We start from the raw sequence: 16,238 nt of genomic DNA, 5'->3' as shown, positions 1-16,238 counted from the left end.
GCTCAGGAAGGAGATGCGTTCTGTCTCCTAGTGATGAACGTACTTTGGTGCAAAAAGTGCAAATCAATCCCAGAACAACAGCAAAGGACCTTGTGAAGATGCTGGAGGAAACAGGTACAAAAGTATCTATATCCACAGTAAAAACAAGTCCTATGTCGACATAACCTGAAAGGCAGCTCAGCAAGGAAGAAGCCAGTGCTCCAAAACCGCTATAAAAAGCCAGACTACGGTTTGCACATGGGGACAAAGGTCGTACCTTTTGGAGAAATGTCCTCTGGTCTGATGAAACAAAAATAGAACTGTTTGGCCATAATGACCATCGTTATGTTTGGAGGAAAAAGTGGGAGGCTTGCAAGCCGAAGAACACCATCCCAACCATGAAACACGAGGGTGGCAGCATCATGTTGTGGTGGTGCTTTGCTGCAGCAGGGACTGGTGCACTTCACAAAATAGATGGCATCATGAGGAGGACAATTATGTGGATATATTGAAGCAACATCTCAAGACATCAATCAGGAGGTTAAAGCTTGGTCGCAAATGGTTTTTCCAAATGGACAATGACCCCAAGCATACTGCCAAAGTTGTAGCAAAATGGCTTAAGGACAACAAAGTCAAGGTATTAGAGTGGCCATCACAAAGCCCTGACCTCAATCCTATAGAAAATTTGTGGGCAGAACTGAAAAAGCGTGTGCAAGCAAGGAGGCCTACAAACCTGACTCAGTTACATCAGCTCTGTCAGGAGGAATGGGCCAAATTTCACCCAACTTATTGTGGGAAGCTTGTGGAAGGCTACCCAAATCGTTTGACCCAAGTTAAACAATTTAAAGGCAATGCTACCAAATACACTCAAATAGTATGTAAACTTCTGACCCACAGGGAGTGTGATGAAAGAAATAAAAGCTGAAATAAATCAATCACTCTCTCTACTATTATTCTGACATTTCACATTCTTAAAATAAAGTGGTGATCCTAACTGACCTAAGACAGCGAATTTTTGCGAGGATTAAATGACAGGAATTGTGAAAAACGGAGTTTAAATGTATTTGGCTGAGGTGTATGTAAACTTCTGACTTCAACTGTACACTATACAGGCAAATTGGGAATGGATGTAGACAGTAAGTTGTCATTATGAATGGCCATTCAGATACACTACATTGCCAAAAGTATGTGGACACCCCTTCAATTGAGTGGATTTAGCTATTTCAGCCACCCCTGTTACTGACAGGGGTATAAAATCGAGCACACCGTCATACAATCTATAGACAAACATTGGCAGTAGAATGGCCTGTACTGAAGAGCTCAGTGACCTACAATGTGGCACTGTCACCCTTTCTTTACTTTTCAGCCATCAGATTTGCCACCAATGCTCCTTATAGGACACATCACTGCACTCTATACTCCACTGTAAACCGGTCATCTCTGTATACCCGTCGCAAGACCCCCTGGTTGATGCTTATTTATAAAACCCTCTTAGGCCTCACTCCCCCCTATCTGAGATATCTACTGCAGCCCTCATCCAGTCACATTCTGTTAAAGGTCCCCAAAGCACACACATCCCTGTGTCGCTCGTCTTTTCAGTTCGCTGCAGCCAGCGAATGGAACGAGCTGCAACAAACTCTCAAACTGGACAGTTTTATCTCAATCTCTTCATTCAAAGACTCAATCATGGACACTCTTACTGACAGATGTGGCTGCTTTGAGTGATGTATTATTGTCTCTACCTTCTTGCCCTTTGTGCTGTTGTCTGAGCCCAATAATGTTTGTACCATGTTTTGTGCTGCTACCATGTTGTTGTCATGTTGTTGCTACCATGATGTGTTGTCATGTGTTGCTGCCTTTCTATGTTGTTGTCTTAGGTCTCTCTTTATGTAGTGTTGTCTCTCTTGTTGTGAAGTGTGTTTCTACACTGTATTTCTGGTCAATTTGATGTTATTTTAAATGGACAAAAAAAGTGTGTTTTTCTTTCAAAAACAAGGACATTTCTAAGTGAGCCCAAACTTTTGAACGGTAGTGTAGGTGGGCGTGGCTCTATAATACCAACAGATATATTGGAATTTAAGGTAATGGCATCAGGCACTTTGAGTAGCCTATTTTTTCAGACATCTTAAGCTCATGAAAATAACAGAATATTTTACAAACAAAAAGGTATTTTGAGTTCACACTAGCAGTGTGGTAGTTACGTAGATATAACTTGGTGATGTTGATGTGCCATGCCGTGCTGTGTGACTCACCGTGCTGAAGTTAGGGAAGAGGCTGAGGGGGGACGATCCATTGAGCCTGAAGGGCAGGAAGTGCTTGAGGTCGAGGTGGGGCTGCAGGGGCCGTCCCGGAACAGGCAGGGAGGCCAGGAGGGGGTTGCCCTGGGCAGAGGTGCCTGGACGGAACAACAACACAACAGGGTTAGACAAACACTCAGAACAATCATGAGAGACGCTTTGATGTCTCTTTTTCTGTCTCTTCTCACTACCAGTGTGTTTGGTAGGTAAGGAGTGAGGTAAGGTGTGAGGTAAAGAGTGAGGTAAGGTGTGAGGTAAGGTGTGAGGTAAGATGGGAGGTAAAGTAGGAGAAGGTGTTAGGTAAGGTATGAGATAAGGTGGGAGGTAAAGTAGAAGAAAATGTGTGGCGAAAGGTTTGAGGTAAGGGATGAGGTGGGAGGTAAGGTATGAGGTAAGGTGTGAGGTAAGGTGGGAGGTAAAGTTGGAGTAAGGTGTGAGGTTAGGTATGAAGTAAGGTATGAGGTAAGGTGGGAGGTAAGGCATTAGGTAAGGTGGGATGTAAAGTAGAAGAAAATGTGTGAGGTAAGGTATGAGGTAAGGTGGGAGGTAAGGTATGAGGTAAGGTGGGAGGTAAAGTAGGAAAAAATGTGTGAGGTAAGGTATGAGGTAAGGTATGAGGTAAGGTGTGAGGTAAGGTGTGAGAACGTGTGAGGTAAGGTGTGAGGTAAGGTGGGAAGTAGGGTATGAGGTAAGGTGTGACGTAAGGTGTGAGAAGGTGTGAGGTAAGGTGTGAGGTAAAGTAGGATTAAGGTGTGAGGTAAGGTATGAGGTATGATGTGAGGTAAGGTGGGAGGTAAGGTGGGAGGTAAAGTAGGAGAAAGGTGTGAGGTAAGGTATGAGGAAGGTGGGAGGTAAGTTATGAGGTAAGGTGTGACGTAAGGTGTGAGGTAAGGTGGGAGGTAAAGTAGGAGAAAAGGTGTGAGGTAAGGTATGAGGTAAGGTATGAGGTAAGGTATGAGGTAAGGTGGGAGGTAGGGTATGAGGTAAGGTGGGAGGTAAGGTATGAGGCAAGGTGGGAGGTAAGGTGTAAGACTGACTGGGGGGGGGGGGGGGGCTGGGCATGTGATCAACCCCCTTCACAACCCCCCTACATCCTATCACCCCACTGCCAGAGCTAATCCTTCAAGGACATGCACCGGGTGCTCATGTATACACACGCACATATCATTTAATTACAGATTCATTGGCTGTGAGAGGGGAGTGCCTGGCCTGCCCCGTATGACCTGGGAAGATGATACCGGATATCAAATGGACCAGGGATGAAGAGATTTCTAATTTTCCAGCTGGCTGCGTTTCAGTGGGTCGGTGCTGCGCTGGGTACTTATCCCACCGCCAGGATCAATCATCAGTATCATCTCTGGGTCACCAGACCTGCCCTGAGCATGCGCAATGCAATACACCATTACAACACACACCATGGATATGATAGGAGGATGAGGAAATATCAGGACACAATAACACACACCTTTAGAAACAGAAGAGATTGACCTCGTAATAACACACACCTTTAGAAACAGAAGAGATTGACCTCGTAATAACACACACCTTTAGAAACAGAAGAGATTGACCTCGAAAGATGTTTATCTTTCATTTGCTGTATTGGATTTGTTAATGTGTGAAAGTTACATATTTCTAAAAAATATTTTTGAATTTCGCGCGCTGCCTTTTCAGCGGAATGTTGTCGAGGGGAAAGGTTAAGCTTGATACCCTGGGTCTCGACCCCGCCCTGTGCAACTGGGTCCTGGACTTTCTGACGGGTGGCCCACAGTTGGTGAAGGTAGGAAACATCATCTCCACTCAGCTGATCCTCAACACTGGGGCCCCACAAGGGTGTGTTCCCAGACCTCTCCTGTTTTCCCTGTTCACCGATGACTGCGTGGTCAGGCACACCTCCAACTCAATAATCACGTTTGCAGACGACACTACAGTGGTAGGCTTGATTACCAACAATGACAACACAGCCTACAGGGAGGAGGTGAAGGCCCTCGGAGTGTGGTGTCAGGAAAATAACCCCTCACTAAACTTCAACAAAACAAAAGGAGATGATCATGGACTTCAGGAAACAGCAGAGGGAGCACCCCCCTATCCACATTGACAGGACAGTAGTGGAAAAAAAGTTCCTTGGCCTACACATCACAGACAAACTGAAATGGTCCACCTACACAGACAGCATGGCGAAGAAGGTGCAACAGCGCCTCTTCAAACTCAGGAGGCTGAAGAAATTTGGTTTGTCACCTAAAACCCTCACAAACTTCTAAAGATGTACAATCAAGAGCATCCTGTCGGGCTGTGTCACCACCTAGTACAGTAACTGCACCGCCCTCAACCACAAGGCTCCCCAGAGGGGAGTGCGGTCTGCACAACACATCACCGGGGGCAAACTACCTGCACTCCAGGAGACTTACTGTACCCGATGTCACAGGAAAGCCAAAAAGATCATCAAGGACAGCAACCCCCCGAGCCACTGCCTGTTCACCCCACTATTATCCAGAAGGCGAGGTCAGTACAGGTGCATCAAAGCTGGGACTGAGAGAATGAAAAACAGCTTCCATCTCAAGGCCATCAGACTGTTAAACAGCCATCACTAACATACAGACTCAAATCACTGGACACTTTAATAAATTGATGTATTAATGGTATCACTAGTCACTTTAAATAATGTCACTTTAATCATGTTTATATATCCTACATTACTCATCTCATTTGTATATACTGTATTTTATACAATCTATTGCATCTTGCCTATGCCGCACGGCAGTCGCACATCCATATATTTATATGCACATATTCTTATTCCATCCCCAGACATTGTGTATATAAGGTAGTCGTTGTGAATTTGTTAGATTACTTGTTAGATATTACTGCACTGTCGGACTAGAAGCACAAGTATTTCGCTACACTCGCATTAACATCTGCATGTGACCAAATATTTTTGATTTGAACAAACAGCAGATCAAGAGGTGAGACCTTATACATAGTACCACTGTCTTCACAAATCCAAGGACCTATAATATAATATAGCCATATAAAACAACGTGTGAAGACTAGCTATTCAGTATATATTACACAAGACAGGTATGATAACATGTATGTATGTATGTATGTATGTATGTATGTATGTATGTATGTATGTATGTATGTATGTATGTATGTATGTATGTATGTATGTATGTATGTATGTATGTATGTATGTATGTATGCATGTATGAAGGATGTGACAGAATAACAATGGGGAAGGCAGCAGTCCTGACAGCCGTCTGCCTCAGGGTTTGATATCAGATTGACAACCAGCCCCTCCCCAGGATGAGTGTTGTTTATGTGTCCCAAATGGCACCCTATTCCCTACATAGTGCACTACTTTTGACCAGGGCCCACAGGGGAAAGGGTGCCATTTGAGACGCAGCCTAGTTTTATAATTGGTCGGTGGAGCTGAGGAGTAAAGGGGCAACGCTGGAGCCCCAGGCATATGTTCACTGTGCTGGGTAGAGGCCTGGCTGTGTCTGCCCCCGGCTGGGTGCTGGGTGAGGACGGCCCACTGCTGTCTGTTTTCCGCCCACAGAGACGGCATGGAGGGCGGACATCAACTCCAGTCATGTGGTCCCCTGCCTTCCACTGCGAGATGTCACACACGTACGCGCGTGAAGGAGTAGGGTTAGCCTAGCTTGGAGGACAGTTGTCCCTCCCTCTTTCTCCCTCTGTGGCTCCCAATACAGTGTATTAAATCACAGGCTGGTTGTTTGCCTGTTTGGATGATAAGACTAGCGCCGTGCTGAGGCACACGCATAGCAATCAAGAAATTTACAACAGCCAGCCACAGACAACGGAGTGGTTGCTCTCCGTGTACCGGAGACAAATGTGGTAGGTGAGTACCACATAAAACTCATACTAACATACCTCCACCCATGCACATCCAGGAAACAAATGACACACAGAGGGAATAAACATACACACACACCTGGATGCATGCATGCACACACACACATTCTCAAAGCCTATGGGAATGCACTAGGTGTACGCCACTGAAATCGATATTAAGGTATAAAGGTACACAATAAACAAACACATCATACATACAACAGAAGGGAAGGAGGAAATAAAATGTGTGTGGGTTTGTTTGTGTGTGTGTGTGTGTGGACATGTGTTAGGGAGGAGGGGTAGGCTGATTCGGCCCTGAAGCCACAGCTAACCTCCTTCTATCACATTGCGTCATTCTCATTTAATGTGGTGTGTAATGAGTGTGTGTTTGTGTGTGTGTGTTGTCTGTCCAAAGACATGCCTGTGTGCAGGCTCTGATGTGTTTATGCATCAGTGGCTGTCCAGACAACAAGACCTCTGTGTTAAAACCGAATGTCCAGGCGAGTCTGTGGAAGAGGACTCTGCTTACAGTGCTGACTGTCTCTAGAACTTAATCCACAATCTTCTTCCTCCACTGACCATCACAACAACACATATCGTCTTAACACATGACTCAGTTACACAACACATCTAGCATCATCAGGCACAGCATGATGTTCATAAAAACATTATGTGATTACATTAAGAACACTATTTCCACATTGAGACTGTGCTTTACCCCCCCCCTCAATTTCATGATATCCAATTGAGATTCAATTATAATCTTGTCTCATCGCTGCAATTTACCTACAGGCTCGAGAGAGAGGTGATGGTCAAGTCATGCGTCCTCCGAAACATGACCCACGAAACCGCACTCCTTCACACCCTCCCAGCTGTACCAATGTGTCGAAGGAAACACCGTTCAACTAACAACCCAAGTCAGCCTGCAGGCGCCCGACCCGCCACGAGGAGTCGCTAGAGTGCGATGAGCCCCCTCAGCCAAACCCTCCCCTAACCCAGACGACGCTGGGACAATTGTACGCCGCCCTATGTGACTCCCAGTCACAACCAGTTGTGACACAGCCTGGGAATGAACCTGGTTCTGTAGTGACGTCTCAAGCACTGCGATAGAGTGCCTTAGACCACTGTGCCACTCGGGAGGCCTTAGACTGCGGTTTTTAATAGAAACAATGTATGCATGTACACCGTTGCCCCACCTCCAGTTTACTGACCCCTGCCTGTCTTGACAAGTCTATTGCCTGCTCCTGTTGGAATATTAAACCATTATCAATTCTACGTGTCCACATCTGGGTCTTACCTTCACACCTGAGAGTAGGAACTGGTCATGATTGACCCAGCAGACCGGGCCAGCAACGCGACGCCATCTCCACCCAGGGAGCCTCCATCGGTTGGCACGAAGAATTGCTTCGTGTCCTTGTGGAGGGGTCCAAACGTTGGCTGAACGCCATGACCGGCGTTGGACAGTTTGCTGGAGCAATTCCAAGGGTTATCTGGGAGGCCGGCTACCATGGTGGTAACCCCACAGCTCCTCAGCAATTCCCCCCCCCCTCCCCCGGGAACGCTTCAATGGAGAGCCGAGCAGCTGTCGGGTATTCCGAGCTCAGTGTGCCCTCGTCTTCGAGCTTCAACCCTCCTCCTTCCACTCGGATCGCTCTAAGATAGCCTGCCTCATCACGCTGATGTCCAGGAGGGATCTCACCTGGCCTACTGCCGTGTGGGAACAACAGCCGGCCATATGTCCTATCTGGAGGGGTTTGTGGGAGAAGTAAGGAAGGTCTTTGATGCCCCGTTCTCCGGGCAAGAGGCCACCCGAAAGCTAATCCAGCTTTGGCAGGACTCCCTCAGTGTAGCTGATTATGTGGTGGATTTCCACATGTGCTTGGAATCAAGAGGCACTGTTTGATATGTTCCTGCACAGCGTCTCGGGGGAGGTCAATGACGAGCTTGCAGCCAGGGAGTTACCTCCGGAGCTCGATTCCCTCATCGCTTTGACCATCCGTATCGATGGGCTATTACGGGAACAACGGAGGGAGAGGAATTTGGATTTCGATCACACGCACAGGGTTCCCACCTTGCCTCCGAGTCATCCCGGAAGCTCCCGACGGTCTTGTTGCCAAGAGAACCTGAGGCTTCCCGACCAGCCCTGAGGGCTGTCGAAGATGAGTCACCGCTTCCTGAGCCTATGCCACTAGGCAGAGCTGGGCTGTCGCCAGCGGAACGACAATACAGGATCAACATGAAAAGTCTGTATTGCAGGACTCTTGGTAATTTCGTGTCCTCTTGTCCTTCAAAGAAACCAGGCTCACCAGTAGGAGTAGGTACTCTGGTGGGCCATATGGAGAACATTCCTGCTTCCCTTGCTCGAACCCCTTTCATGCCATTTTGTTGTGGGGAGACTCTGGGGCCAACGAGAGCTTTATGGACGCAACCCTGGCGTCTGAGTTGAACATCCCCACTCAGCCCCTCTCCATTCCCATGTACGTTAGAGTGCTGGACGGGCGCTCTATAGGCCAAGTCACCCACAACACCACTCCCATCAACATACGTGTGTCAGGGAACCACAGTGAGGCTATACAGTTCCTCCTCATCAAGTCCCCTCAGATTCTCGTGGTATTGGGATTCTCCTGGCTCCAGCGACACAAACCCCTCATTAACTGGTCTACTGACCCCTGGCTGCCTTGACAAGTCTATTGCCTGCGCCTGTTGGAATATTAAACCATTGTCAATTCGACGTGTCTGCATCTGGGTCTTCCCTTGATTCCTGATAGTTCGGGATGAGTTGGACTGCAGAGTGAAGGAAAAGCAGCCAACCATGCTCAGCATATGTGGGAACTCCTTCAAGACTGTTGGAAAAGCATTCCAGGCGAAGCTGGTTGAGAGAATGCCAAGAGTGTGCAAAGCTGTCATCAAGGCAAAGGGTGGCTACTTTGAAGAATCTAAAATCAAAAATCGATTTTGATTTGTTTAACACTTTTTTGTTTACTACTTCATTCCATGTGTTATTTCATAGTTTTGATGTCTTCACTATTACTCTACAATGTAGAAAATAGTAAAATAAATAAAAACCCTTGAATGAGTAGGTGTGTCCAAATTTTGACTGGTACAGTATTTTCTGGCTTTTGTGTAAGCCCCTCCCCTTTTGTCTTTCTAATGATATGCATTTTGGTCAACTTACAGGATCAATTATGGTAAAGTACCTTGCTCAAGGGCACGTTGACAGCTTTTTCACCTAGGGGATTCAAACCAGTGACTTTTCGGTTACTGGTCCAGCACTCATAACAGCTATACTACTTATTCCCCCACTACCCCTCAAACCTCCCTAAATCCCATTGAGTGGTAGAGGATGTGGGGAAGGAAGGAGAGAGGAAAGGCTACATGCCTATTTACAGCCCTTTGTAATTTCTCTCTCTCTCTCTCTCTCTCTCTCTCTCTCTCTCTCTCTCTCTGCTGCAGGACAACACAAGGATGACAGCAGGCTCCTAAAGATGCGTCCGCAGGCTGTAGAGGACCTCCATGTGGTGGAGTGGACAGGGAGACAGAGACCTGAGGGTGGCAGGGGTGGAATAATGCCCTATGGACATCACTACTGCTGCTGTGTCCTTCAGCAAGGTTGACATAAAGGACATAAAAACATGACTGAATGTCCAACATTAATGTCCTGTATTGTACTGTGGGAAGGGAAATTCATTCAGATCCTGAGCTGGATGTGTCTTTTGTTTATGGCTTTGTCACTGAGACTAGTCACTGTGGTAAAAGACATGGGCTCTAGACTGATTGCCAAAAGCCCCAAGGACAATCACAGCCACATGAATACACCGCTGACACTAACTCAGGTTTCAAATGCTTCAGTGCTATTGACTGCTGAGTAATGTCCTGTATTCTGTCAGATAAACTGTCATATCCAGCTGGGTAAATGGAACTCATGTAGGAATGTAGGCCCGATGCTTTGTCCATGGATTCCATTAAAGGGAGAAAACATGCTCCTTTAGTGAAGGGCCAGTATCACAGTAAGAGCATGTGAGTGCGAGCCCAGTTCTTTTATGCTAATAAGATAATACAATTATTGTTTTATAACTCCAAAACATCCCCACCACTACCCCCGCAGTCTGTGTGTGTGTTCTCCTAAGATCTTGACGGAGTTCTTCATCATAGCTTACCAAATGTGCACACTAAGGGACGAGGAGTGACATGCACCGTCCCAGTCACAAGGCTGTTGCTCATGCCAGGCCCTGTCCCCCCTGAGCCCCTAATAGGCAGCCACAGCCTGCATCAGACCATGCACTGATAGGACAGGATGTGACAAGGTAGGATTCTAGTCAAAAGTGCACTAAATAGGGAAGAGTGCCATTTGGGATGCAACCGTTAGAAGCCATAAAATACCTAAGATTAGCCCATGTACTGTATTGTATGTTAAAGTGGCTCTGAGCCCAGTGAGACAGTTTGGAGATGTTCTCATAGCTTATAGCCATAGGAGCAATTAAAATACCGAAAAGACACCAGCGGTCATCCACTCCGATTCCTCTGAAGGAGAGAAAGAGGGGGGAAAAGATGGACTGAGAGGGAAAGAAAGGGAGAGTCTTAACAGCCAATTAACTTCCGCTTGATCCCGAGGTTGTGTGAGGACTACCACGGGAGTCATTACTGCATGGACGGAGAACATTAAGCATAATCAGCTTTAATTAAAGACTCCCATCGACGCTCTCTCTATCTCTCCATTTCTCTCTCCATTTCTCCCTCTCACTGTCCATACTCTCCTTCAAGCATAATGAAAACCTGAGTTTAAAATGTGATCTGAAGTTGATTAGATGGAACAGCGCATGGTCCATGGATAATGAAGGATATAATAGCTCAGTGTTCTGGCCAATTGATTCTCTTTTCCTGCATGAAATTAACAGAAGTATATTTGTTTCTTTTAACGATGCTGAGTTAACAATCTCACCCATAATATTCTATTACAGTGAAGTCAGACAGAGGAAGGCTGGGAGTTTAGTCTGTTTGTGTCTGATGCAGAAGAACACAAGGAGAGTACACATGGTGTGTAAACCCCCTGAATGACACGCAATCTGAAATCCCTTTCGAGTCACAGAGAGTCAAAGAGAATTTCTCCATGCTGCTGTGCTGTCAGAGAGTATTGAACAGACCGTTCCCTCCCTCCCTCTTTTAAAGCTGTTTGGAATTTATTTTTCTCTTATTTTTCTGGGTCACTTGTGTTGTGTTGGTAGTGCAGACAGTGTACGTATTATTAAGTGTATAACTGTATGTGTTGTGTGTATATGTGTGTTATAACAGTGTATAACTATTTGTATATTTTGTCTATGACTGTGTATGTGTGCATGTGCGTGTGCGTGTGCGTGTGTGTGTGTGTGTGTGTGTGTGTGTGTGGGAGGGGTTTATGGCTTATGTGACAGCACTGCAGAGTTTATTTGTGCAGAACTGATCTCCCGTCCTCACCTCCCTCTCAGAAATGGCTGTTTAATCAAGTGTGTGATTGTCCGTTGTTAACAGAACTACATTTTCTCACTACTTTGTTAAGTGACACTCCCTGTTTAGTGTCAAAGCTGGAATGGACCCTGAAACACCACAAGATAGACAACTGAAGGGCAGATAAAGAGCACATTTCCTGTTCTTCAACAAGGAGAAACACATTTCCTGTTCTTCAACAAGGAGAAACACATTTCCTGTTCTTCAACAAGGAGAAGCACATTTCCTGTTCTTCAACAAGGAGAAGCACATTTCCTGTTCTTCAACAAGGAGAAGCACATTTCCTGTTCTTCAACAAGGAGAAGCACATTTCCTGTTCTTCAACAAGGAGAAGCACATTTCCTGTTCTTCAACAAGGAGAAGCACATTTCCTGTTCTTCAACAAGGAGAAGCACATTTCCTGTTCTTCAACAAGGAGAAGCACATTTCCTGTTCTTCAACAAGGAGAAGCACATTTCCTTCAACAAGGAGAAGCACATTTCCTGTTCTTCAACAAGGAGAAGCACATTTCCTGTTCTTCAACAAGGAGAAGCACATTTCCTGTTCTTCAACAAGGAGAAGCACATTTCCTGTTCTTCAACAAGGAGAAGCACATTTCCTGTTCTTCAACAAGGAGAAGCACATTTCCTGTTCTTCAACAAGGAGAAGCACATTTCCTGTTCTTCAACAAGGAGAAACACATTTACACAACCACTTCCACCAACCTAACTAGGTTACTGCATTTTCTCCAGGAAACCAGTGAGGTAATTGGTTGTTGAAAACTACTTCCCCCTGCTTCGTTCTGCCCTCCTTTCACCTTCTATCTCCTTCATCTCCAAAAACTATTTCTGCTGCTAGTGGGAGGTGACAGAAGCATCCATGCGACCTGATTTAACACATGGCTAGGCACAGTTTGACCTGCCATTGGAAAATAGGGTACACTCAAGAGGGAGGGAAACGCACCCTTCCCTGTTACAGGGTCTTTGAGAGGTTCAAAGTCAGATAGTCACCCATGTGAATATGAACTCCACTAACACTGTCTGTCTGCCTCTCAGGCTCCTTTTGATGCTTCCTAAAGGAATATGTTGAGGTGAGGGTGGGACTGGCACAGTAGGAGTGCCCTTCAATGAAGGAGAAGAGTGTACAGTAGGATGCAACAAATGTTGGGCAAGGTGGGGATTTTATATTTTATATATTTTAACCAGGCAAGTCAGTTAAGAACAAATTCTTATTTTACAATGAAAGTCTACCCCAGCCAAACCCTCCCCTACCCCAGCCAAACCCTCCCCTACCCCAGCCAAACCCTCCCCTAACCCAGCCAAACCCTCCCCTAACCCAGACAACGCTGGGCCAATTGTGCACCACCCTATGGGACTCCTGATCACGGCCGGTTGTTATACAGCCCGGGATCGAACCAGGGTCTGTAGTGACGGCTCTAGCACTGAGATGCAGTGCCTTAGACCGCTGAGCCACTCAGACGCCCAAGGAGTAGCTCCCTGACTGGGAATCGAACCCGGGCCGTGGCGACGAGAGCGCCAAATCCTAACCATTGGGTTGTAAAAGTTGATACTCAACCAGCCCCTGCACCCTGGATTAACAATTTATTTGGAGAGTCCATCTGCAGATGCTCTACATCAGGGTTCCCCAAATGGCAGGCCGGAGGCCGGATTTGGCCCCCGGGGCATTTTATTTGCCCCCCCCACCTCAAGTTTTCTGATGAAAAAAATGTAAGCATTTTGAATTTTTATTGTCAGACATAAAAGACTGTGAAAACATCATACAATCAGTTCCCAGTGATTACAATTTTGGAAATCTGTTCCAAAGTATTCTCACGCATAATAGAGAGATACTGTATATGTGATCTTATATAAAATGTAAGCAAAGGTTTGAATTATTATATTTTAGTCAAATATTATATCTGTTGGGCGTCTTGCGGTCAATTTGCAACCTACAAGTTATTTGTGATTAGATACCGACCCTCTGATCATCCGCTCAAGAAAATAATCATCCCGCAGCTGAATCTAGGTGATGATCCCTGCTCTACAGGCGATCTACACACTATCAGTAACATTTCAACTAACTATCTATTATCCCTAACCCTGGGCACTAACCCTAACATTAATCGTTATCCTAACCCTAACCTTAGCAAGCAGTTGCTAATTTTGTTTGTACTTATTTTATTTAACCAGGCAAGTCAGTTAAGAACAAATTCTTATTTACAATGACGACCTACACCGGCCAAACCCAGACGACGCTGGGCCAATTGTTCGCCGCCCTATGGGACTCCCAATCACAGCCAGCTGTGATACACCCTGGAATCGAACCAGGGTGTCTATAGTGACGCCTCTAGCACTGAGATGAAGTGCCTTAGACCGCTGCGCCACTCTGGAGCAACAGATACACTACATGGTCAAAAGTATGTGGACACATGCTCGTCGAACATCTCATTAATATGGAGTTGGTCCCCCCTTTGCTGCTATAACGGCCTCCACTCTTCTGGGAAGGCTTTCTACTAGATGTTGGACCATTGCTGCGGGGATTTACTTCCATTCAGCCACAACAGCATTTGTGAGATCGGGGACTGATATTGGGTGATTAGGCCTGGCAGCATTCCAATTCATCCCAAAGGTGTTTGATGGGGTTGAGGTCAGGGTTCTGTGCAGGCCAGTCAAGTTCTTCCACAACGATCGACAAACCATTTCTGTATGGATCTCGCTTTGAGCAATGGGGGAATTGTCATGCTAAAACAGGAAAGGTCCTTCCCCAAACTGTTGCCAGGCAGTTGGAAGCACAGAATTGTGTAGAATGTCATTGTATGCTGTAGCGTTAAGATTTCCCTTCACTGGAACTAAGGGGCCTAGCCCAAACCATGAAAAACAGCCCCAGACCATTATTCCTCCTCCACCAAACTTTAAATTGGTCACTATGCATTCGGGCAGGTAGCGTTTTCCTGGCATCCGCCAAACCCAGATTCGTCCAGAGTGATTCATCACTCCAGAGAAGGCGTTTCCACTGCTCCAGAGTTTAAAGGCGGCAAGCTTTACACTACTCCTTGGCATTGTGCATGATGAGCTAAGGCTTGTGTGCGGCTGCTCGGGCCATTGAAATCCATTTCACAAAGCTCCCGACAAACAGTTATTGTGCTGATGATGCTTCCAGAGGCAGCTTGGAACTAGGTAGGGAGTGTTGCAAGGACAGACGATTTTTACGCGCTATGCTCTTCAGCACTCGGCGATCCCGTTCTGTGAGCTTGTGTGGACTACCACTTTGCGGCTGAGCCGTTGTTGCTCCTAGACATTTCCAGTTCACAATAACAATATGACCATCTGTAGAGTATCTATCCTAATAAAGAGTGACCCACCATGGTCATGGTCCTCATAATAAACCCCAAGAAAGACAGGATGAACAAAGCCTTAGTGTCACAGTGTTTAAAGACATACTTTATCCCCCAACACCAATTACTGTCAGCCTGTACAGACAGATTCCCATCTGTTGTGGCATGATGCTATGCTTTATAAATAGACATCACACTGTCTTCATCCCATTACAATCTTCCCTATCTGAGAATCTGAGAAGCCCTGAGCAGAAGGGATGATAAGAGCAGAAGAGTGGAGAATCAGAGTGAAACAACGCCTCGGGCTGCTCCGCATTACTCCATGTTTTAAGGTGCATAAGTAAATGAACCAAAGCCAATGAATAAAAGATGAAGCGAGACAGCAGTTTAAATAGGATCAATAACAGCCCCTGGCCTGTGACGCTACCACTCTGCCATGTTGGCGTTATCACACAAACATCAGCTTCTGCTTGTGTTGCTGCTATTGACTAACCACAAGGTTATAGCTTAAATCCAATTATGAGGAGAAACGCTGGCAGGTCTCTTCAAACACGACCCAGAGATATAGTCAGTTCATGTTTCGCTAAGCCGTTGATTGAACATTTGATGGAAAATATCATTACGATGAATGAATAGCCTATATGAAACATACCATGTCGGCCGTCATTGTAAATAAGAATTTGTTCTCAACTGACTTGCCTAGTTAAATAAAGGTTAAATAATATATATATTATTTCCTACAGTTAACGTCTTCGTTAAATGCGGCTATCAAGGCACAAGGCGAGACCCAGATGCAGACACAAGAGGCAGATGGTTGGAGTCTTACAATGTTTATTAATCCAAAGGGGTAGGCAAGAGAATGGTCGTGGACAGGCAAAAAGGTCAAAACCAGATCAGAGTCCAATAGGTACGGAAGGGCAAGCAGAATCAAGGTCAGGAAGGCAGAAATGTGGTCCAGGGTCAGGCAGGGGTCAGAACTGGGAGCACTGTAAAAAGAGAACAGAAAAGGAGTACGGAAAAAACACGCTGGTTGACTTGACTAAACATACAAGATGAACTGGCACAGAGAGACCGGAAACGCATGGATAAATACACTGGGGAAAATAAGCGACACCTGGAGGGGGTGGAGACAATCACAGGACCAGGTGAAACAGATCAGGGCATGACAGTGGCTTTTACTTTGTAGAAATCCTCACTATCCTCTTCATCATATATGCCAGTTGTTCAGTGGTGTTGTATTGTTGTAGACTAGGCCTTCTCTCCCTATGTGTCTGTAACCTGTGAGCCTTGAGAATGTGTCCAGTATCACTCAA

At 45.9% G+C, this 16,238-nt stretch overlaps 1 protein-coding gene across 1 annotated transcript in view; it reads right to left on the bottom strand.

The window, feature by feature from the left end:
* Positions 1-16,238, bottom strand: part of LOC135555723 (zinc finger protein 385C-like) — a 231,628-nt gene that overhangs the window by 34,877 nt on the left and 180,513 nt on the right. Inside the window, 1 exon segment of the mRNA XM_064988411.1 lies at positions 2,232-2,374. Within this exon segment, the coding sequence (XP_064844483.1) occupies positions 2,232-2,374 (143 nt within the window).

The sequence above is a fragment of the Oncorhynchus masou genome, chromosome 15 (assembly GCF_036934945.1).
Source record: "Oncorhynchus masou masou isolate Uvic2021 chromosome 15, UVic_Omas_1.1, whole genome shotgun sequence".
Lineage (NCBI taxonomy): Eukaryota > Metazoa > Chordata > Actinopteri > Salmoniformes > Salmonidae > Oncorhynchus > Oncorhynchus masou.
This window is presented reverse-complemented; position numbering and strand designations above follow the sequence as displayed.